The sequence below is a fragment of the Nanorana parkeri genome, unplaced genomic scaffold, assembly GCF_000935625.1.
Source record: "Nanorana parkeri isolate BGI_ZX_2015 unplaced genomic scaffold, ASM93562v1 scaffold233, whole genome shotgun sequence".
Lineage (NCBI taxonomy): Eukaryota > Metazoa > Chordata > Amphibia > Anura > Dicroglossidae > Nanorana > Nanorana parkeri.
The window spans coordinates 582,383-607,487 of NW_017306501.1; the positions used below are offsets into that span (position 1 = coordinate 582,383).

Consider the following 25,105-nt stretch of genomic DNA (forward strand, 5'->3'; position numbering starts at 1 on the left):
ATATACTGTGTCCCCTCGATGTACAACTGACGCCTCCGCTTCTGATATGCCCAAACTCAAATCTCCGCCATCTTGAGAAACCGATCACTGAAGAAGTTTTTAACAGTGCTGAAGAAAACTAAGACCGGGATATATCCAGGCCCGGACGGTTTTTGAACCTTTCCCCCAACATGGATGACATGACAACTTGTTATTGATGGTGTTCTACATCACAGTTTTACCTAAAGAGGGAAAGGATCCCTCTTTAGGCTCCCGGTATTGTCTGATATCTCTATTAAATGTGGACCTGAAAAAGTTCTGGTGAACTGCCTTCCACACATTCCACCCTTAGCCATATAGATCAAGTGGGCTTTAGCCCTTCTAGGGAAGCCAGAGACAACATTATTAAAAACTTGTATAAACAGTTCTGAATATCCAGTAGGCAAATGTGCATAGGACCATTGTTTGCATTCAAGATTGTTTGATGGACCTGAATTCTGCATTCTTTATGCTGGTGTGAATGAGGGCTTAAAACTATGTAAACATAACATTATGTCCACAGCAATGTGTAAGCTGCATTTTTGTGGTTTAAACAAAATCTAAGTGTAGAAATATGGGAGCTGACATAGCTCACCTGTTACTGAAAGTGCATACTCTTAAGGTACACCTTACAATTATCTGCAGATTTTCTGTGGTCAGATTGAAAAAGTGCAACAGATTGGCCCAGGTGGAGATTACTCCATCCACACAGTTAAGTGTAGATGGAGGAATCTGTTGCACCTTTTCCATCTGACCATCTGACCACAGAAAATCTGCAGATAATTGTAAGGTGTATGGCCAGCTTTAGGATGCCCTCATTTATTTTTCCCTCAGTACTTGGTGAGACAGTGACCTTTTAAAAGATATGTGCATATAAAGATTGCGTATGATGTACCCAACCAGGGAGAGCAATTTCAGTGGGTAAAGTTGAATTTGTAAAGAAAGTAATCATTTGCATATTCAAAAATGGAGCTCTGCATTATTGCAATATACTGGCTTCCTTCATAAATGAGTTAACTGCACATAAGGGGAGTGTGCCTATACTGTTAGATGGCTGTAAATGAGTGTATCCAGATCTATATTAGTTCTGTGTATGATTCAGATACTAGCTAGTGCAAACAGGCTGTAGTCATGGAAAAAAAATAGAAACGTACATTAATGCTAATGGAAGCTGCAGTTTATTGCCACTTTCATTGTTCACAGTGGAGCAAGTAAAATTTATAAGACTGCAGTCCACAATTAAGTCTATACAATAGCCGTTTCTGGGGTCACATCAATTAAATAAAAGCACATACAATGGAGCTTTAACATTTTCCTGTCTGTTTAAAAAATACTTTTAAGTGATTTTTGTTAAATTGAAGTAGAGAAAATGCAATGTGCCACAAAATTGTAGTTTCACATAAAGTATATCCCCAGTTTTAAACAAATGAGTATGGATTTTTGAATATATCTTGGACAAACTTGAATGCAGCACTTATTTGGAAAGTTCTCTCGAGATACCAATTAGGGATGTTGTTGCCAGGTTGGTTTTTCTAAGGGACGGGAACAAAAGCCTGGCTGCATGAATAAATGATGCCAGTTTACAATGATGCATTTGAAATGCAGCTTCACACATTGTACAAAATGAGGCAGCCTAAATAAAATCTATCTTATTATCTTTATCTTATTCTATACATAAAATAAAACAGGCAGCTGTATACCTCCTCTGTTAAAAGAATCTGTTTAGCCAATCAGGATTGGTTCTTTTTTAAACAAGAGACCACAATTATTTATACTAAAGAAGGTCCCTCACTGATTCGGAAAAATCGTGTGCTGTTTGACACTACCTCTCTCGTAGACGCTAGAGGCAAACCTTTAATTACTCCATATCACCAGTTTAACCCCTTAGTGACCAGTGACATCCATAGTACGTCACTGGCATCGGGCCCACTAAAGACGCCAGGACTCTGTTTACATTTGTAAAGCCGACAGTCAGATTTACAATAGAAGTGATTCTGTCGACTCAGCTGTCGCCAGATTGCTTCTCGGGGCAGATAATCTGCCGGCCCCCCGCCCGACACCCCGCCGTGTTTCCCGGGCTCCGCTGAAAACACGGGCCCGACACCCGCGTCTTGGGTGTCGGTGGGAATCTGGGGAGGAAATCGGCAAACCTCCATTCACTGATCTCCTGCCCATATTATGGGACCGGAAGTGACGCGTATAGCAACACTTCCGGTCCCATAGCTGTCATTGCTAGGCTCCTGAAGGGGTCTGGGCTTTCATAAAATATATCATGTTTGGGAGTTTGAAGTAATTTTCAGGCCTAAAAAATGGATTATAACATGGGTGCAAAAAAACAAAAAAAGGCCTTGGCCATGAAGGGGTTAATAAAAAGGAAATTTAGGTTTCTTGAAAAAGAGCATGTCTGTTTGTGAAACCAAGATTCTGTTTTCATCCATCCATCATAGAATATAAAAGATGTCTGTTGAATTAGAATTGATATTAACCACAAAAATATTGTAGAACAAATTTCCGTGAGGATTAGAATATCAAAAATGATTGTGGTGTACATCCGATTGAAGTATCACTTGCACTGTTTTTAGTCTGTGTTATTACAAACATCACATAATTTAAAGATTAAATATAGCGCGTATCACAAAACCAAGCGCAGCACACCGGTTTACAATTGATCACCTTGATAGATATTGCTGCAGCTGGATTTTTTGATCATATTTTTTCGATCTTATTTTCTTTGTATTTTGGTTTTCTGATTTCTGTTAAATATCCTAGCGCAACTACCTTGGTTACCAAAGAAAACTATCAGTAACTTAAAGGCACTAGCCTCATAAATGAAACCACAAACTCCCTTTACATTACCTGACAGAGCCAAATCCTCCATTTGTATCTTACATGCTCCCCTTCCCATATATTGCAGATCACAGTAGAAGGGTTTCGGCAACAGAGGCAGTGCTCTCAAACCACAGGCTGACGAACAACCTACAGGCTGACGAACAACCTACAGGCTTGTGACATTTAGCAGTGACTGCTGATGGCCATGCCCCGCCCCTGCAATGTTTTTTCTCCCCCCTGTAGTGCAAGCAGGCACAGCCTACTTGAGATTCACAACTATGCTCTGAATTCAGGAGCATGGTTCCCACGCCATCACAGGAAACTGCATTAGGGGGACTTCACTGAAAGGCTCAATAGGTATTTGTGAAACTTTGCAGGGGACTAAGAGAAAACTGTAAGTGGAGATGCATTTCTAATTAAGTGATGACGCTCATATTTTTTATGAAATGCAGTAGTTCTACTTTAAAAATGTTAATGCCTATTTTTTAGATAATAAATATAGATGCTTCTGACTCCTGAGATGTAGCTTAATATACTCTGGTATCATCCAAGGATGCTTTGTTTAGAAAGCTGGAGCAGAGGTCCACCCTGTGTTTTGTAGCACCCATTGTATGTAAGGTACACACACCATAACCCAAGTCTGGCATTGACATTTACAGTCATGTAGCTAAACATAAATATCGTTATCCTGATATATTAATTCTTTGTGAATTTAGCCTTATATCTGAAATCCAGGGCCACATTTAAATGTTCTGCACCCTAGGCTAGCCAGGGTGTCCTACAGCCTAGCCACAGAAAGTCCATGGAGATTATAAGCAGAGAGGCTGAACAAGACATCTTGCCTAATCTTTAGCAGTACACCTGGACCCAACTAGGAAAGTAAGAAAAGCTGTGAACCTACTTTGCTAATTGTCTGGTTCTAGGTGTGCAGACTCAGACTTTGGAAGATAATGAATCCCAACCCCATTGACATCAGTAGCGAAAAAAGTTTGGTGTTTTTTTTCAGGCCTCTTGAGGACAGCTATAGCAGCTAAATGCAACAAAATGGCATGAAAAGCCCACCAAAAAAGGGGAAAGTTAGTACAAATTCAAGTGTCACAATTGCCTGTGTGTCGATTTTACCATCCCTCCGGCTGTGCTGAACAACCTTTATGATCAGAAACTTGCAGCAAGGCAAACCAGTGCCTCTAGGGCAGCAAACTCCGGCCCTCCAGCTGTGGGGAAACTACAACTCCCATGATACATCGTTCTCTGGGAGTCATGCCTGTGGCTGTGAGACTCTTGCAATTCCCCGTGGAGTTTGGAGTTCAACAACAGCTGGAGGGCCGGAGTTTGTGCACCCCTGCTCTAGAGTAACAGAAAATCATGACAACCCCTGCCTACTCCAGGGTGACAGTATAAAACATTTTCTTATACATGGGAATGTTTTGCTGGGAGTCCATGATATGTTGTGTGGGTGACTGTGTGCCTTCCCAGGAAATCTTGCTTTCCTAAGCCATGGTCTGTATTGACTATGTAAAAGTCCAATCTTATTTATAATTATTTTACTAGGAATGAGAACCTGAAAGGAATAAGGGCCTGTAAGTGTACCGTCTTTAGAAAAGTTAGAATTGAGTAGAGACAAATAGGAAAATAGGCTTTAATTGAACACCATTTGTTTTTGTTATTTGCTAGGCAAAATGAATGACGCATAGCACTTTTTTTTCCATCTCTTCTCGCATTCAGCTGAGTGCGCCCAAAGATGTCAGTCTTTTCAAAAAACTAGCATTCTCTGTGCACATTCTACCTCTCTTAAGGTTATTTTCTATTATTTCACAAAATGAACAGCATGGACTTAACGCAAGCCTTATTTATCTGGTATACAATAAAAATAATGTTCTACCTTGTACAAGAAGGCTATATAAAAGGAACCTAGGACTGTTGCACAAGCAATACTTGACTTGGCATATTTTCTTTTCCTTCGCAACAATAGAAGGACTGTTATGCTTTACTACCTTGGTTCCAAATCTGCTGTTTGTGTACCTACTAATGCAGTTCTTCAATAATAATAACAATTAACACTGAACTTCAGGTCAGGTAGCTTCATATTGTAGTTGAAATGCAAGACGTTTCAAGATTTTAGAAAAATGTGCTCGCTGGATAAACATATCTATTGATTTGTCGTAGACAGGCTCACGAAGCAGTAGAATTATGATGTGGTTCTAGAGCTGACACGTCAAGAGAAACTAGCAGGAGAGACAAAGTGGAGGTAATGAAGTCGGTAGGCTGAGTTTTATTAGTAGAGACAGGTTACTGATAGCGATAGCATTGCTTCAGCAACCCAGTGATGCTCTCTGCTTTTGTTCTCTGCAGTAGTTTATGAGCTTTGGCTTAGGATATCATTTTGTGGCAGGCTATGTGATAAACAACTCAGTAGAATAAACATTAACTACCTCAATACCAGCAAGTTGCACCCCATTTTTTGTTGCAGTTTCCAGTGTTGCGATAGATTGACAATTACTCAGTCATGCGATAGTGTACCTAAATTAAAGCTATAGCTTTTTTGAGACATATGGGACTTTCTTTTGCCGATATTTAATAACCACTGGGGTTTTCATTTTTTCTATATAAAGGAAAAAAGACCAAAAGTTTTGAAAGAAAACTACTTTCTGTTATATAACATAAAGCAGCGTAGTGGTTAGCAATTCTGCCTTGTAGCACTGGGGGTCCCTGATTCGAATCCGGCCTGGTCACTATCTGCAAGGAGTTTGCATGTCCTCCCTGTGCTTGCGTGGGTTTCCTCTGGGTACTCCGGTTTCCTCCCACACTCCAAAGACATGCTGGAAGGTTAATTGGCTCCTGTCCAAATTGGCCCTTGTATGTATGCATGTGACATAGGGACTTTAGATTGTAAGCTCCTTGAGGGCAGCGACCAATATTAATTCCAATAATAAAATAAAAATGCCAGGACATTACAAACACCCTCAAAATGACCCTTTTTTGCAAATTTGATAGGGTATTGATTATTATTTTTTGCCATTTAACATTTTGAAAATTATGAAATCTGTTAGTATCTAGGTGGTTAGGTGCGCTTAGCTCCTAAAAGTCACCCACAAAAGCCAAGTGCAAGTCTTCCATTTTTAGTGGAAGAAAGTTCCCTGGAGTTCAAACTGCATTGCAGTGCAAGCATGGAGCACTTGGTCCTGTTTTTATCTGTGGCCCCTTTGTTGCATTAAAAAACATTTTTTTTATTCTGCTTGTGCTGTCTGCAGCTCCACCCTAGGCTGAAGCCCAATTTGTGGGCATTCCTATAGGTGAGGTAGAGCCAGCACTAAACCCACCACTCCATCTCTCGGTAAAAATGGATCTTGTACAGCTTACTCTGCCAGTGCTGACTGATCATTCACAACACAAGTACTGGTAAAAGATCATTCAGCGCTGTATGCTGTATCTATTGGTGCTGTGTATGTTTACATGAAGCTGGCAGTTGAATCACACAGCCCCGCCAGCACTGAGTGACTTTTTACGTTTGTCAGTAAATAGTCAGCATTGTCGGGGCTGTATAATCTGTTTATGACTGCTCCTAAACATATACAACACTGACAGATAGATCACACAGCCCACACAGCCCTAACAGCACTCTGTTCATTCATAATATTAAAAGATCATGCAGAGCTGAGGGGCTTTATTGTCTGCTGGCTTCTTGTAAACATACACAGCACCAGTAGATAACGCATACAGTTCACACAGTGCTGAATGATCTTTTATGAGAGCTTGTTATTGGAGGTGTGCTGAATGATGGTGTCTTCATCGTTCGCATGCACCTGCTGCCAGAGACATGCGCAGTCAGTCAGCCTTCATTAGTTATATATCTATTTGTGAGCTGCGTGGTAGGACTGCAGTGGGGGAGTGGAGATAAGCTGTCGAATGCGGCCGCATTTCAGAACAGGACCAAGTGCTCCATGCGGGGATTTAATAAGGATTTTTGATATGTAAGAAAACTTCTTTAAGATCTCAGATTTGTTATGGTCTTATAAAGAAGTCTTTATAATTCTGTGTAATAATCCAGATCAATCAGATTGTAGGATTTATGTACTAACCATACAATCTGTATTGCCCTGAAATGTTTATAAAACCTATTACCCTACCTACTGGATTCAGGTGAAACATCCTGGTATTAGTGCTAAACTAAAAAGACAGCCCATGTTTGCGGAATTTGCTATCACTTGCTCATCTCTTTTTTTTGCATTGTCCTGTTGAATGTGTTTTCGCATTCATCAGTTACGTTAAATAGACCTGAATCCATAAAGTGAAGTTTGCTGTCTTATAAGTAACACCGTGCCTCTAATTGATAGTCTCATGTGATCTTGAGTGAAATTTGGTAATCTTTCTGTGCTGCTTACCATGCATCTTGCTGGAGGGAAAGCTGCAGTGCTTCTGCAGTGCCCTGCTTCATTCATTCTGTATAACTGTACTTCATCCAGGACTTCCAGCTAGTTCTCAAATATTCCTGCAGCTATCAGAACAGTAGTCATCTGGGGTGCAGCTTTGATAAGAGGAAGTGCCCTGCCTCTACCAAAATGGTTACCTTGACACAGACACATTGTGTTACAAAGTATTATAAGTTAGTAATTGCAAAAGATCAGCTGCAGGGAGCCTATACGTAATACTGGTCATTTTCCCTCGGCCTGCCTTTTTTGGACTCGGCTTCCACTTTTTCTTAAGTTCCCTACCCAGACTTTGCATAACACACTGAATTTTCCTTTGTCACAAACATAAATTACTTGCCATTCTTTTTCTTCTAGTTTCTAAGTTCCAATGTTATTCAGTGAAATTCCTTATACCTTGCCCTTTGTAAATAAAATAAATGTGTTATTGGCTGGTATGAGATGGTAAAAATGAATGCCTATGAGTAGCTTTAGTATTAGAAGACAAAAGAAAAAAGGCAGATGGAACTCTGAAGCCTTTTTTGTTTGCTGCTAGATACAAACGCATAGATGTACAAACTATCAGTCTGGAACTCCAATCAGCTCTACTATACAATTTTGGCGTATCTTGTTCTCTTCAGGACCATATCATTTTTAGATTTCAGAACAATGACAAATGATAGAGAATACGGCATATCTGTAGCACTCATACAGGTAAAGAAAACAACATGACCTATCCAGTGGAGAGACTACTATGAGTTACCAATGCGTGTAAATGTCTTAAACTCTCTTCTCTCTCTTATACATGCAAGTGTTTGTATGTATAGAATTTACGAAGGGGTACGGTAATAAAAACCAGATAAAGGTTCTAACCTTTTCTACTCTAATGAAAGCTAGAAACTGTAGTTCCACTTTAAAGCTGAACTCTAGCCAGATATAAAATACATACATTAATGCAGTGCTGTAATCCTTAATACATCCTTTAATGTATTTTATTAAATGATAGCCTTGTAAGTACCTGAATTTGACCTGGTATCAGTATGCTGATAGGAAGCGGAAGCAGGGTGACAAAGGGATGTTCTGTTTTTCATTTGACTATTCAGTCACAGGCTTGGGCAAGTCCAGGTTGGCCTGGGCTCAGAGGCAGTGTGCTGAATGATGCTGGCCATCTAACTGTGGACATATAGTAGCAAAAAAAAGTTACTGCAGAGGAAAATCTGAATTAAAGCTGAATTATGTAGTGAACACTGGATTTTTTTCTTACATTTTAACTTCCTTAGCATTACATTTCCCCCTGGAAAAAAATGCAGAAAGTTGCATTTAAAATGTACATTTTAGGTCTTAAGATTACTTAAAACCATAAAAGATTATTTTCTGAAAGCAGAGAATATGTAATGTGGTGGCGGCTCGTATGTGTGTCTGTAAACTGATTAGTTCAATTGCCCTAATGACGGTTACCTTCAGTCTGCTGGTCTGAGATTTAAAGGTAAAGACCACTTTTCTAAAAAAAAATGCATGCACAGTTCTTCATCTTCATGTGCATTGATTATTTTTTTTGCTTTGCAACCGGTAAAGCATTACAGGTTTATCACGGGTGCAATGCCCTGGCTCCTGCAGATTTTTCCTCTTCCCCCGTACCGAGGTACGGACATTCAGTAACATGGACGTTAGGAAGAATGAAAGGACTATAAGTACGGGGATGTCACTAGGGGGTTGCCATGTGACCATGTTTCATATTCTACGCTAAATATGAGTCTGTGTTTTCAGATTAAACAGAAAGTTAGGAATTTTTACTAGATTTTTACTCGGGATCAGCAGCTATTTCTCTGTACTTGCAGAATTTTTAAATGGATAAAACATGAAGAGATGTATATGTATTGAAGAGATCTACAGTTTATTGTTTGTTTTTTCTGTTGCCTAGACCTACACTTTAAGTGATGTTATATGAAAACCTAATATGTCCACAACACTGGAACACATTAAAATGGTCATAATAAAATCTGGGTGGAATTTAAATTGGGTGGCACAAATGTGTGTCCGTGCACACCTTAAACCGCTTATAATGACATGCAAGTTTAGTCTAATGGCATAGTGAAGTGTACTACACCCTAAAAAAATCACCCTGTAAATTTATGAGAATGTTCCAGGCATATTTGCTACATTTAACTATGAAATAATTAGAATCTATCATTATCATAGAAGATGGTCCTCTAGCAACTGTCCATCTTAGTAGATCAGGGATGGGCAACTCCAGCTATGGTCGAACTACAAATCCCATGAGACATTGCTATACTGACAATTACAGGCATGACTACCAAAGGCAGAAGCATGTTGGGATTTGTTGTTAAAGCTCAGCTGGAGTGCCGGAGTTGCCCACCCCTGTAGTAGATGGACAGCTGCAGGAGACTGTTCTGTCCCTTATGATCTTGTACTGTATAGGACGTTTAAGGGAGGCATGCAGCGAGCTTTATGGAAACATGATGACTATAAGTGCTTGGGCAAAAAACTAAAGATATACTTTGCTGGGCAGTGTATGTTTGGTCTGGATTCATTATTGAAAAAGTTTTTCAGAACTTGACTTCTCGGTATGGTGCAATCTCCTGTATCACACTATTTGGACTGAAAGAGGGAAGGGTAGAACTGGAAGCACCACCTCGGGTGTGCTGCATGCCCATGTGTTGACAAGAGGAGAGTGATGAGGTCATCAGGCACTGCGCCACGGCCAGGGAAGTGACCTAACCATTTGGGTAACTGCAATAGAGAAAAACCAGGTGGCCAACCTGGCTTTTTTGTCTGGCAGGGTTGTGTAAATCTTTGAATTGGTTTAAAAGAAATACAAAATGTTTACATACAAGACAGCTCCCGCTAATGTACTTCAATGTTGTATCTAGCTGTTTGCCTGGGCGTCCATTTCCTCCTTTGCAAGTGATTAGCATTTATTGTGGTAATAGAGAGGTACAGTGATGTATACATATGCACATTTTCATGACTCACATTGCAGGCTTTCTTAATTTTTTTAAAACATTTTTTTTATGAGGAACCCCAAAATTCTTTGGACTTTTGAGGTGCCTCAAGACACAACTTAATGTAAAAAATATGTGTATATATATGTGTGTGTGTGTGTGTGTGTGTGTGTGTGTGTGTGTGTGTGTATATGTATATATATATAGATATAGATATAGATATAGATATAGATATATGTATATAGATATAGATATATATAGATATGTGTGTGTATGTACAGGGCTTGAAAAATGTGATAGTGTCTCATCAGTCAGCCAAAAATGTCACCAGTCAGCATGACCGGACTATAGCCTTGCAATTTATGTTAAAAAAGTTTGATAGAGCTTTCTTTTGGAGGTATATAATCACCACGGGGGAGTGAGTGAAAAGCAGTCCTCATAGTTCTCCTTTAGGCTGGATTCCCACCTAGGCATTCAAAATATGCGTGTATGACGCGCGTTTTGGGGTGCATGTTTTAACCGCGATTTGAAGCCCTCAAAACGCGCGTCAAACGCGCGTTTAAGAGGGCTATCCGGCTGTATCCTAATGGATACGCGCGGAAATACTCCCCAAAGAAGCTCCTGTACTTCTTTGGGTGTAGGGCGTTTTTCAGCACGTTCCGACACGCTGAAATACGCCCAAGTAAGAACCATGTCCATAGGAAATAATGGGATTTCATTTGCTGGGCGTTTTACAGCGCGTCGATCAGCGCTGTAAAACGCCCAGGTGTGAACCCGGCCTTAATGGCTCTAAAATTATTGCTCTCACTCTCGACGGCAATATGCAACATGTGCGGTATGTAGGCGCACCTGACGCATATATGCGTGTGTATGTCGGGGGCGGGGACTTAAAAATTTTTTTTAAAAAAAATAAATGTTATGCTTTATTTTTTTAAATGAATCTTTCATTTTTGTATTTTTTTTTGCACACACAACTTTATTGCTATTACATGGGGGGCTAAGAAGCCCCCTATGGGATAGCCAATTTACATGACAGGTCCTCTTTATGGAGACATCAGGGGTCTCCAAGACCCCTGTCACCTAGGGACCCCCAGAAAAGCTGATGAAGCAGAGATCTGCTTCATCAGCTTCTGTAGCTGGAGAGGGACACTGAATGCAGGATATGATGTAATGTACATCACTTCCTGCATTCGTGGACTGAGAGGAGATCAAAGGGAGTTCGTATAATGAACTCCCTTTGATCTCCTGTCACAGAGTCGTTCCGGTCCCGGCCGCATCGGGCACAGCAGATCTCGGGAACGGCAACAGCAGTGACAGCTGCTGATACAAGGGATCGAGCGTCTCTCGAGACGCTCGATCGCTTGACTGTAAAGCTCCCGGCCGGCCGTGTAATTACAACGGCCGGCCGGGAAGCTGCTCGTCGGGCTCCACCGTCCTGTGTATGTATGAATGTATGTATATCTATATACATTTATACACACTTTGATCACCCAACAAGTATATTAACTCTTGATCATTTTGGGATGCCTACAGCAACATACAACATCCTGAAATACTCATACATTAATTTTTTGAATGAACTTTTTATTAGGCCTGAATCTTAGACATTCAAAACTTTTTCCACAGGAAATGCAGTCTGACACCGGGGTCGGATTGTAAAGCAGGCTATAAACAACTGCCCTCCTCCCTGTGATTCTGTGTAACACGATCACTAAACACCAGCTCTACCTTTACACACAATACACTGTCCAGGGGGTTGCCACTATGAATACTGATGAATGGGGGGGAGAGAGAGCTCAGTTGTAATATACTGCCATTTCCCCCGAGGATGTAAAGAGGAAAGCTAACAAAAAATGTATGCTTCTCTGTTCATATACAGCAACTGCATATTCCTGCTTCATGTTCACTCGGTGTAAATTGCTGGCATATGTTTTTTTTTAAATTCCTCTGCAAAAGTGAAAATGGGTGTAAATAATGTTTTATGCTAATGTACCTATACTATACACAACATCAGGGCTTCCTGCACTGCCATATTATGAGACTGTTTATTACTCCATCCTGTACACCAATTTTTTTTCCCCTCACAGACTTCTTGCAGCTATGACTTTTATATACAAATTACTGAACATTCTTGTCACGGATCATATAATTATTTTTTGTTACAAGTCGCATTCTGATTAATTTCTTGCTGCCTGATTTTGAAATGCACATTTTAAAGATCTCATTACATTCTATGCTGTACAATCTGAACAAGAAATGTGCCTGCTGAGGACTATGTACTGGCTGACCAAAGGACACCTAATATGCAATGCGATTCAGCATACAGGTGGGAAGCAGTCCCAGATCGCAGAAGCTACTCCTGATTGAAAGTTGAAAATCAGTATCCATTGATAAATTAAATTGCCCTTTCAGTACATGTGAAGCGTTCACATTGACTGAACCTGGAGATTTTTCATTCTGTTGACTGCATCCTTTATTCTCTCTGGAGCATGACATATAGTTTCACTGAAGAGACGTAAGAAAGGGATGTTAACCGCCGTCACAAAAGTGATACTTGTCATGGTAAATTTTCCACATTACTGATTGGCCTCAGAATATAACAGCTGCAAATTGCAATTCCTCGCAGGCAGCTATTTCTCTGTGTGCAAAATAAGACGGACATGGAGCTTTTTACACAATTTTGGCAGAGGCTATGGATCTTGATTTGCTGGAGAAAATGTGAACTAGATTTAGATGTACTTTGTAGTAGGGGTAATGTTGTTTGTAGACTGGAGGCCTGGAGCATACACCTCTGTTCTATTTAGGGAATGTACATTTTATTTATCATTTAGCAGCTTTCAGAATGAAACACTACTCTACGATGTCCAAAATCAATATACAGTGGCATGCAAAAGTATCCCCCCCCCCCCCCCCCCCCCCAGTGGCATTCTTCCTATTTCGCTGCATTACCACCAGGGATTTAAAATGGTCAATACATTGTAAAGCCACCTTTTGCAGCAATTACAGGTGCAAGTCTCTTAGGGTATGTCTCTATAAGCTTGTCACATCTAGCCACTGGGATTTTTACCCATTCTTTAAGGCAAAACTGCTCCAGCTCTTTCAAGTTGGATGGGTTTCACTGGTGTAAAGCAATCTTTACATCATGCCACAGATTCTCAATTGGATTGAGGGCTGGACTTTGACTAGGCCATTCCAAGACATTTAAATATTTCCCCTTAAACCACTCGAGTGTTGCTTTTAGCGGTATGCTTAGGTTCATTGTCTTGCTGGAAGGTGAACCTCCATCCCAGTGTCAAATCTTTGGCAGACTGAAACGGGTTTGCCTCAAGAATTTCCCTGTATTTAGCACCATCCATAATGTCTTCAATTCTGAATTTCCCAGTCCCTGCCGATGGAAAAAAATCCTCACAGCTGCTGCCACCACCATGCTCCACTGTGGGGAGGGTGTTCTCAAGGTGATGAGAGGTCTTGGGTTTGCGCCAGATTAATTTTAGTCTCATCTGACCAGGGTACCTTCTTTCTTCTTTCATATGTTTGGGGAGTCTCCCACATGCCTTTTGGCCACAGCATATGTGTTCGCATATTTTTCTCTTCTCTTCTTCATGACTTTTTTCTGGCCACCCTTCCACGAAGGCCAGCTCTGTGGAGTTGTACGGCTTAGAGTGGTCCTATGGACAGATACTCTAATCCCGGCTGTGGAGCTTTTGCACCTCCCTCAGGGTTATCTTTTTTGCCTCTCAGATTAATGCCCTCCTTGTCTGGTCCTTGAGTTTTGGTGGGCGGCCCTCTTGTGGCAGGTTTGTTGTGCTGCCACATTCTTTCCTTTTTTTTTTTAAATAATGGATTTAATGGTGCTCCGTGGGATGTCCATAGTTTCTGATTTTTTTAAATTTATTTATAACCCAACCCTGATCTGTACTTCTCCACAACTTTTTCCCTGACCTGTTCGGATAGCTCCATGGTCTTCATGGTGTCGCTTGCTTGGTGATGCCCCTTGCTCAGTGGTGTTGCAGACTTTGGGGCCTTTCAGAACAGGTGTATATAGTGTATACTGAGATCATTTTGACTCTTCGATTACACACAGGTGTTCATTTAACTAATTATGTGACCTCTAAACGTAATTAGTTGCACCTGATCTTATGTAGGGGCTTCATAGCAAAGGTGGTCAATACATATGCATGCACCACTTTTCTGTTTTATTTTTTATAATTTCTTTAAAACAAGTTTATTTTCTTGATTTCCCTTCACCATAGTGGACTATTTTTGTGTATGTCCAGTACATGTAATCCATTTTATTTCCAGGTGGTAATGCAACAAAATAGGAAAAATTTGAATACTTTTGCAAGCTCTGTGTATTTTATTTTAACATGTACATTGTGCTTGTTACGTTTTGGCTACCTTCGATTTTCTTTTCCATTCCTTTTATATTAAACTTTCCATTATACAACATGAATCAAAATTAACTGGGTATGAGACCTCCTTATAAAAGCCATGACTTAGAGACCCTCTTACCAAAAAATTGAAAGTAAACAAATTTAAAATAGGGTATTTTAAATGCTTATTGATGTTTTTTTTTTCTTTTACATAAATAATTTTTTTGCTCACTTGCCATGGGCCTTTGGACTTGCTAAATAATGTGTCTGTTTCAGGAAGAGTTAATTCCCTAGGAGCCCCCTTCCTCATTGCACTTCATTGCTCTTTCCTCTTCTGGGAGTGTCTGATTACTGTCTGGGTCATAGCTACTGGGAACGGAGTAAAAGGGAATACTCTACAGCAGGGGCAGGCAAACTCAAGCCCTCCAGCTGTGTTGAAACTACAAATCTTATTATGTACTTGCTTGTGGCTGTCAGTGCCTCATGGGATTTGTAGTTGCACCACAGCTGGAAGGCCAAGGCTGCAGGTACTTTGGAGCAATTCATCCTTAAAGTGATATTAAAGCCTAATTTTTTTTCAATTTCTCCTTTAGGGAGACCCTCCTTTTGCTGGAGGCTGTTGCTTTTTTTAATTTAAAAGTTTCTAAGTCCTCGTTTTCTAGTGGCTCCCGCCGCGCTCTTCCCCCCTGCACGGGTGCCACCATCGTTCTAATGGAGGCACCCATGCGCGTTCGTGCCCGCTCGTTTCCGCAGTGGCTGTGTGCATCCATAGACACGCACAGGCCTGTGGCAGGCCACGCCCCTCCCCACTTTGAAGGCAGAAGGAGCCTATGGCTCCTCTGCCATCAGTATCCTCCCCCACTACCCGGAAGTTCGGGGAACGGAGGATCGCTTCAGGACCGGCGGCGAGGCCACGTGCAGCTGACAGATAAGTGTGGGGGGGACTGGGGTAGAAAAAAAGGTGCTGGACCATTTTTACACTAAAGCAGAGAATGCATTAAGGTAAACGCCCAGACCTTAAAACTACTTTAACATTTACAGCAGAAGCACTCTAAAACAGCCCAGTTCATCCGCCCCCCTCCTCTCCCCCCCTTTCAGCGGTGGCAGCCTTCCTGCTTTCTATTATCTAATGTAAGAACACAGCAAGTGCTCAAGGAGGAGAAATAGAGTAAGCTGAGCAGCCAAGAGAGCCAACTGGAACAACAGAAGTGCTTTTGCTTTGGCCTTTGAAGATGAATAGCTCTTTAATGTCTGCAGCTATAGAAGTCAGCGAAGGCTTGTTGTAAAGCTGATTTACAAAATGTAAAAAATATGTAACTACTTGAATGTCCGTAGCCTAGCCACTATAACGTATACTACTGCCACTGTCGTAAATACTGTGACTTGGTAGAAGAATAAGCAGGCTTCTGGCCACAATAGCAGCCATGAAATTGTGATCACATTTTACAGACACTCGATTCAGGATGGTGAGTGGGAGGAGATTGGGGAACAATTTTTCACTAATTTCCTCTTATAATATGACCAGAGCTGACAGATCCAAGCCAGTTCAGCGGGGTAACAAGCAGATCAGGGAAGACATCAGTCATAAGTGCAAGGGGATACATTAAGAGTCTCTATAAATGGAAAATGTCACGTGTACAATGCTATCACATAGTGGGCTTGTCAGCCTATGTCTCCTGTTGTTTGGTATCGTAGTGGGCACAATTTTACGTCTTTAATATTTTGTATCTGTTTGTTTGTTTTGGGGGTTGTAAAAACATTAACATGTCAAAATTTGCATTTTACCAATGTGGCTGAAAAATGCTTCAGCAGAAAACGGGTTCGATCAGTATTGTTCGAGAGCACCATTTCTCAAACTTTTTTTTTAGTCTTGGCACCTTTTAAAAAGTATGCAAAATCTCAAGCACCCCAGCCCAAAATTTGAAAACGTAAATGTAAAAAAAAACAACGTGTGCTTTATCTCTCCCCAGTCTGTTAGTATCTTGCATATAATTTATTTGATTTCTTGTGTTTTACAGGTCCTGGCATCATGTCGCGCCTTTATATTGACAGCTCGAGTCCCATGCAAGGTTAGTTTTTTTTAAATCTCCTTTTCCTATTTCTACTCCTCCTTATTTCCCCAATTGGATATTGAGGTATGTCATTAGCCAAACCTTTTTTGCTGTCCACTTTCTGAGTGGAATTATCAAAACTGGAGCAGACAAAATCTGGAGCAGTTGTGCAAGGCAATCAATCGGCTTCTCTCTTTCATTTTCAAATCTTAACTGAACAAACTGCAGAGAGAAGCTGATTGGTTGCCATGGGCAACTGCTCCAGTTTTGATAAATTCCCCTCTCTGTTTTTGAGACACAACAGAAAGTAAGTGTAAATCTCCAAAGTTGTGCACTTTGGAAGCCTTTTCCTCTATTTCTGTTCAAGTGACAACTATAAGATTGTGGGTGTCCCATTATTTCGTGCCCCAGTAACCAAAGTTACCAAGACAAAAAGAATGGATGAATATCTCCAGCAGGAAGAAGAATATAGTCACCACCACATGGGTATTCACCTAATGGTTACGTCTCTATTGACGTCAGAAAATCATGTCATCAGTGCAGTATTTCAGAACCAGGCTGGGTCCCTTTTATGAGGCAAACAACGTGAGCAATCTCCAGCAGGTGCAAAAAAAGGGGGGTTCTAACTGTTCTCCTCTCTGTTTGAATAAATTCAAATAAATATGGCCTGTAGATGCACTCTATCATCTATGTGATCAAAATTTTTCGATCAGTCAGGTTGAAAATTTTTCTCTGACCGAACGAAAATCGATGAATCAGTGGGGTTTTCAATCGTCAAAAATCTTAGCAAGAACACCGCACATGCGCAAAAGAAAAAAATATTTCCATTGTTCGTCAAAAATTGGTTAGTATGGCTAACTAACGATTCCCAAAATCGATATTTGACTATGCTTGATGAGGTATTCGAGCTATAATCGAACGAGGGTTTGTGGCAGAAATGAAAGATTTCGACCGAAAATCTACTAGTGTATGGCCACCTTTTAGGCTCGGGCCAATAAAATTAATTAAAAAGACAAATGAGTAGTAAAGTAGAACTACAAGTTGTTGCGTATATAGCAGCAATCTCGCCAAGCAGTAACTGTGAGGTTGTTGTCCTATAGCAAAGTCTAGGTTTTATATTGTTATTGATGAGTAGCAATGGGACTTGTTCTAAGTGGATGTGAAATTGTGGTGGAGAGTTAAAGGAGACAATCACAGCTCCTGAATTTCATAACTCTCAACTGTCCCTCATTTTGGATGGATTGTACCTTTTTGGAATTGAGGAATGTATCAAAATTGTAGCAGACAAAATCTGGAGCAGCTGTGCACTGCAACCAATCAGCTCCTGTCTTTCATTTTCAAATCAGAACTGAAGAAAGAAGCTGATTGGTTGCAATGTGCAACTGCTCCAGTTTTGATCAACTCCCCCCATTGTGTCCCTTATGACTCCTCAGCTGTATCTCTACTTTTTTTTTTTTTATTCTGATGTATGAAACTAATAATATTAATTATCAAAAGTGTTCTATTACACCAGTCCTTTCATCCAACCGCTAAATGATTGCAATCCTTATTTTTAAAATGCTAGTATAAAGGAAAATTAGTGTTAAACAAAAAAATGTTGGTTTAACCAATCCTTTTTAGTGTATTCTTCATGGTCCACATAATTGGGGGTGTGGTAGTGGTGTGTCCTTTGCCTACATTTTTGTTCCCCTCTTTTCCATCTCAGAGTTGAGAGGTATGGAATTTGCGCATACTATGTAGATAAAGGCAATATCCCTTTTATATACAATTCCCCATTAAACATATTTAATAAGGAATTCCCTCTTCTACCATATTGTTTCCAATACAAATGTACTAGAACTACCACATGGTAATATATGTTCTGTTTAGTAAAGGAATATATCAGGAAATGTACACTGTATAGTCAAAAAGAAGCCAAACACTCTAATATTTCTGTGGACCACCTTTAGCTTTGATTCTGGTAAGCATTCACTGTGGCATGGTTTTGATAAGCTTAGGAAATGTCACAACATTTCTTTCCGTCCAGAATTGCAATAATTTTTCACCAGGATCTTGTAGCGATGATGGGAGAGTCAGACCACTGAGTGAAGTCTTTTCCAGCACATCCCAAAGATTATCAATGAGGTTACAGTCTGCACTTTGTTGTGGCAAATCCTTGTGTGAAAATTATGTCTCATGCTCCCTGAACCACTCTTTTATTTTGAGCCAATGAATCCTGGCATCATCTTGGAATATGCCTGTACCATCAGGGAAGAAAAAAATCAATTGATGGATAAACCTGGCCATTCAGCATATTCAGGCAGCTGACATCATTTTGTGGGCACATAACATTGCTGAACCTAGACCAATTATCTTATGGAATTCTATTTGCTTAGCTAAATCCAGATGGTAACTTGTTTTGGCCATGTAGTGTATATTGTATGAATTACACACCCTGAAACAATTTGTTTTTGTTATCTGCTTTGTAGAAAACCAAAACCTGGTTTACCTTTGCATCAATTGACCTCCTCAATCTGCAGGTGCCCATACACCTTACGACCATCGCAAGACCTTTTGTCTTGCGATGGTCGTAAGCTCATTGAAAGCTCGTACGATCTGCCCATCTTGGACGGGCAGATCGTACTTGTGATCATCGAAAGCCTGCCCTGCTGAGGGGCGGGCTTCCGATCACTGCAAACGGGCAGTGTGCGCACACCGGCCCGTTCGGCAGTTGTCGAACAAGCAGGCCACTAGCTCGCCGAGCATCGTACGATTCTCCGCGGGTTTTCAAGCATGCTTGTTCGACGGAAGACGTGCGACCGTACAGTAGAAACGGTCGCACGCCTTCCATACACTGTACGATTCTCGTACGATCGCGGGATTTCCCGCGATTCTCGTACAAGAATCGTACAGTGTATGGGCACCTTAACCGCATGCAAGTCGCTCAAACAGATTAATTACTGGTCTGTTAGAATTCACAGTCATGTGGGTAGAAAAAAAACAATTAAAGTTTAATGGTTTTGCTAGTTAGAAACTATTTTGTTTGGTGGTAGCAGAGGTGGGAAGTCTTTAAATAGTGACAATTTTGAGATGTTAGAGTTAGAAAAAAAAAATCAATAGGACGAGGGCTCTTTTAGGATAAAAAATAGCATGATGCCTGAATCCTGCTGGTGTTGACATCCTTATCTTTTTTACAAGCACCCTGGTAGTTTAATACATTGGTGCAGGAAACCATCCCTTTTAAAAGTAGAGGCATTTTGAATCACTGTGGCTTTACGCTAATAATTTGTTTTTCATATAGTAAAAATGATAATCCTTTTGAGAATGTGTTTTTGACCTCTTATTGCTGGTCTTGTGATGCTTAAAAGTTTGGTGCTAATTAGTAATTAAACCTTCGGTGATCTTGTCCTGCGGTTCAGATAGTTTGAACTGATATTCATATAAAGCTACATGATGAAGTATACTGGTTTACAATGAAAGCATCAATCACATTAAGCACGTTAGTTCTAGCACTATATGTCATATACAGTGGGGCAAAAAAGTATTTAGTCAGCCACCAATTGTGCAAGTTCTCCCACTTAAAACGATGAGAGAGACCTGTAATTGGCATCATAGGTAGACCTCAACTATGAGAGACAAAATGAGAAAACAAATCCAGACAAATCACATCGGCTGATTTGGAACCAATTTATTTGCAAATTATGGTGGAAAATAAGTATTTGGTCACCTACAAACAAGCAAGAGTTCTGGCTCTCACAGACCTGTACCTTCTTCTTTAAGAGGCTCCTCTGTCCTGCACTCATTACCTGTATCAATGGCACCTGTTTGAACTTGTTATCAGTATAAAAGACACCTGTCCACAACCTCAAACAGTCACACTCCAAACTCCACTATGGTGAAGACCAAAGAGCTGTCGAAGGACACCAGAAACAAAATTGTAGACCTGCACCAGGCTGGGAAGACTGAATCTGCAATAGGCAAGCAGCTTGGTGTGAACAAATCAACTGTGGGAGCAATAATTAGAAAATGGAAGACATACAAGACCACTGATAATCTCCCTCGATCTGGGGCTCCACGCAAGATCTCACCCCGTGGGGTCAAAATGATCACAAGAACGATGAGCAAAAATCCCAGGACCACACGGGGGGACCTAGTGAATGACCTGCAGAGAGCTGGGACCAACGTAACAAAGGCTACCATCAGTAACACACTACGCCGCTAGGGACTCAGATCCTGCAGTGCCAGACGTGTCCCCCTGCTTAAGCCAGGAAATGTCCGGGCCCGTCTGAAGTTTGCTAGAGAGCATTTGGATGATCCAGAAGAGGATTGGGAGAATGTCATATGGTCAGATGAAACCAAAATAGAACTATTTGGTAGAAACGCAACTCGTCGTGTTTGGAGGAGAGAGAATGCTAAGTTGCATCCAAAGAACACCATACCTACTGTGAAGCATGGGGGTGGCAACATCATGCTTTGGGGCTGTTTCTCTGCAAAGGGACCAGGACGACTGATCCGTGTACAGGACAGAATGAATGGGGCCATGTATCCTGAGATTTTGAGTGCAAACCTCCTTCCATCAGCAAGGGCATTGAAGATGAAACGTGGCTGGGTCTTTCAACATGACAATGATCCCAAACATACCACCCGGGCAACAAAGGAGTGGCTTTGTAAGAAGCATTTCAAGGTCCTGGAGTGGCCTAGCCAGTCTCCACATCTCAACCCCATAGAAAATCTTGGGAGGGAGTTGAAAGTCCGTGTTGCCCAGCGACAGCCCCAACACATCACTGCTCTAGAGGAGATCTGCATGGAGGAATGGGCCAACATACCAGCAACAGTGTGTGCCAACCTTGTGAAGACATACAGGACACGTTTGACCTCTGTCATTGCCAACAAAGGATATATAACAAAGTATTGAGATGACCTTTTGATATTGACCAAATACTTATTTTCCACCATAATTTGCAAATAAATTGGTTCCAAATCAGCCGATGTGATTTGTCTGGATTTGTTTTCTCATTTTGTCTCTCATAGTTGAGGTCTACCTATGATGCCAATTACAGGCCTCTCTCATCTTTTTAAGTGGGAGAACTTGCACAATTAGTGGCTGACTAAATACTTTTTTGCCCCACTGTACATTGGTGTCTGGTACCCACAGAACCTTTGTCACTGTCTCTGTGTAATACATTGTGTGTGGTCTCTTCCTCTGCTGAATAGAGATTGCTGTGCAAATAAACACTATGGGTATAATAAATAGTTCACTCCCTCAGAGTCATTACTCATGATGTGTTGCACTGTGGCTGTACTGTATTATTCTGACTCATCACAATCCTGGATACGTGACATCAATTTTAAAATAGCCAAACAACCGTACATATTGCTTTTCATGTTTTCAGAGTTTGCTAATGACATTTCCATTTCTTCTTTCGTATAAGGCACATATAATATTTAAGACAATCACAAAAATCCCACCGCTCCAATTCCAAGTCCGATCTCTCACCATCAGCATGTACCAGGTGCAGGCTGAAGGCACGCTTTTACCTCCCGCAAGTCAATCTTCCAAAGACAGCCGCACTGAACAGGCAAGCTTGTATAAAATCAGTCTTTTAATGTCGCTCATCCAACATATCAAATAGTTTACACTAGAGATGACCCGATACTGATACTAGTATCGGTATTGGGGCCGATACCAGGCATTTTCACGAGTACTTGTACTCGTGAAAATGTCCCAGTTCATAAGGCCGACACCGGCCCTTTACATTTTCAAACAGCAGCGGCCGTCAGAGTTCCCGTGCTTGTGGGGACCTCGGCAGCCTGCTGGGGACCTGCAGATAGCTGCCCATGGCAGTGCCTGTCCGGTTCTTTAACTTCTCCTTCCTGGCGCAGGCACAGCCATGGACAGCCCCGGGGGCGGAACTACTGCCCCGGGGCTAGAAGCTGGGGGTTCCCGCCGCACACTGACGGGGAGGACTGGGCCGGGAGATGGATGAAAGTCGCGGGGCCCAGCAGCGCAGATAGTCAGCCGGACTGGACATGGCAGCATCGCCGGTCTGGACATGGGGGAGGCCAGGGCCCAGTATCGTCGGTCAGATGGAGTGCCCACAGAGCCACTGCAGATGTCCACATCACCCGGGTGAGATCGACAGGCAGCCTGGTGAGAGGAATTCTGCTTTGGGGGACATGTATTTGCAGAACACATGTTTAAAAAGCAGAATACATGTCCCCAAAGCCGAATACTATTCTGCCTTAGGGACATGTGTTCTGCTTTGGCATCATGTATCCTGCTTTGGGGACATGTATTCTCAGAATACATGTCCCCAAAGCAGAATACTATTCTGCCTTAGGGACATGTGTTCTGCTGGAGGGACATGTATTCAGCTTTGGGGACATGTATTCAGTTCTGGTGACATCCGTATTTAGCCCTGGTCAGAAACTGCCCTAAATCATAAGTCTGTGTTGTTTTTTTAAAAAAAATGTTGCATGTCCCTTTTAAGAAAAAGTATCGGTAATTGGTATCGGCAGGTACATGAGGAACAGTCCTTGTACTTGGTCTTTAAAAAGTTGTATCGGGACATCCCTAGTTTACACCTCCAATCGCTCCCCCATAGCTACACCTTATACACGCTTACTGGTTGTCTTTGGAAGATTGACATATAATTTTGCATACTCTTTCTTCAAAATCCATCTGTCACTGATCCTGCAGATCAGTTGAATAATCCATCTTGCATGGATCGGGTTATTGACTGCACCACTTATCTACTGTACCCGGCACTATGTAACCATATTTGAGTTAGTGTTCAGTCCAGTAGTGCAGTAGGATGCATGGCATGCTTGGGAGCCTCAAGGAAAGAGGAGGTTCACTGGAGAAATGAGAGCTCATTGCTGCCCTAGAGAGCCTGTGACATCAAGAGGCATATTCATAAAACAGCAAATGTAACATTGACCACATTTTTACTGCCGGTGAACCATTCTGGTGCATGTGTGTTAGCAGAACTGTGGGCAAAAATATTCTTAACCCTTGCAGTGGGGCTACCCCCGTAATGCAAGGGTTAAGTGCTCATTTGTATCTAGGTTCACCCGATCCTCAGATACAGCTGGTTGTGACAGTGCTTCTTCCAGCCTGTCTCCTCCTCCACTGCAGCAATGGTATGTCACTTGACAGCCTCCAGCCCTATACACTGTATAGAATGTGATGACTCGAGGATCCTTGGACCGCTGCAGCGGAGGGGAAAGTGAGGTGGAAGGGGAGCAAGGTATAAGGGACTGGTCTAAGAGCCGAGTGTTTTTTTTTTTTCTTTTTCTAACATCCGTTTTTATTAGAAGTTTTTCAGGATACAAAATCCGAATGATACAGTAATCAAGCAAAAGGGTCACATTGTCATAAAAGATCACTTTGATATTGGACTATTTTGAAAAAAGGCACAGGTTAATCTAGAAAGTTGTAAAAAAACAACAACTGTATAAAAGAACACTCAACTGATCAGACATGGGTCAGAGAATATACTCGAGTGCAGTGACAGTCCATCCAACCTGCGCTGTGCATATGACCAAAACAAAGTTCCAAGAAACAAAACCCAGAAATCATCACAATCGGATTGAGAAAACAAAAAGGAGAGAGTATAAGAGAGAGAAGGAAAGGAGAGAGGGGGGGGTGAGGGGCTGATCAGGTTCATAGAAGCACTGAGTTTTTTTTAACCTAAACACAAACAAGCACTTACCCCTTGAAGTGTGGGGTAAGCCCCACTGCAAGGGTTAACATTCTTTTTAGTGACTATCACATTTGCTGCTTTAATAATATGCCCCTCCCCCCCCCCCATCTTTCGGTGGGTGAAAAAAATGAGCCAAGTTCACATTGCACAGCTTTATTATGTAGCAAAGTGCACTTGTATTTGCTTGTGATAAATTTGTTAGATACCAGCTTAGTGAGATACAATAATGAGAGAGAGGAAGCTAATACAGGAAGTATATAAGCTGTTCAACTGAAAGAGAACCAGCTTATGCAGCACTTCAATAAATAGGCACTGTGAAAAAATAGGAAATGGCTTTATGAATGAAGTGACTGATCGTTCTTTTATCACAGTGGCAGCGAATGAAACAGATTTTAATGTGAGTGATCAAATAATTTTATTTTTATTTTAATATCTTCAGTGCTAAAATAGATTTGTAATATAAGCAATTCAAGACATGTTGCTTACCTGCTTTCCTTCCCGTGTGCTGTGGTTCCATCGAACTGTAAAATGTAGGGGCTTTGCAAGATTCATTTTTTTTAATTGGCGACAGACTCACTTTATAATAGAACTCTGGCAAGGCTATGGACTTTCAAATCTTTACATAATCTTAACAGCAGTAAATGAGATTTAAAACAAAGCCCTTGCTGACCTCTGTAGCTGCAGGCACTGTGAAGCAATTTGTCCTTAAAGCGGAATTCCAGCCTTACCTTTTAGTCTTTCACAATTGTAAAGTCTCATCTACTGTATTGAAATCGCTAA

The 25,105-nt window shown here is 41.2% G+C and overlaps 1 protein-coding gene across 4 annotated transcripts in view; it reads left to right on the top strand.

Moving 5' to 3' along the window:
* CARMIL1 (capping protein regulator and myosin 1 linker 1) overlaps positions 1-25,105 on the top strand; it is a 263,519-nt gene that overhangs the window by 68,442 nt on the left and 169,972 nt on the right. For all 4 annotated transcript variants that reach the window (XM_018556313.1, XM_018556315.1, XM_018556314.1 and 1 more), the window contains exon 3: positions 16,608-16,658. In XM_018556313.1, coding sequence (XP_018411815.1) covers positions 16,608-16,658 — 51 coding nt within the window. The remainder of the gene's footprint in view (positions 1-16,607; positions 16,659-25,105) is intronic.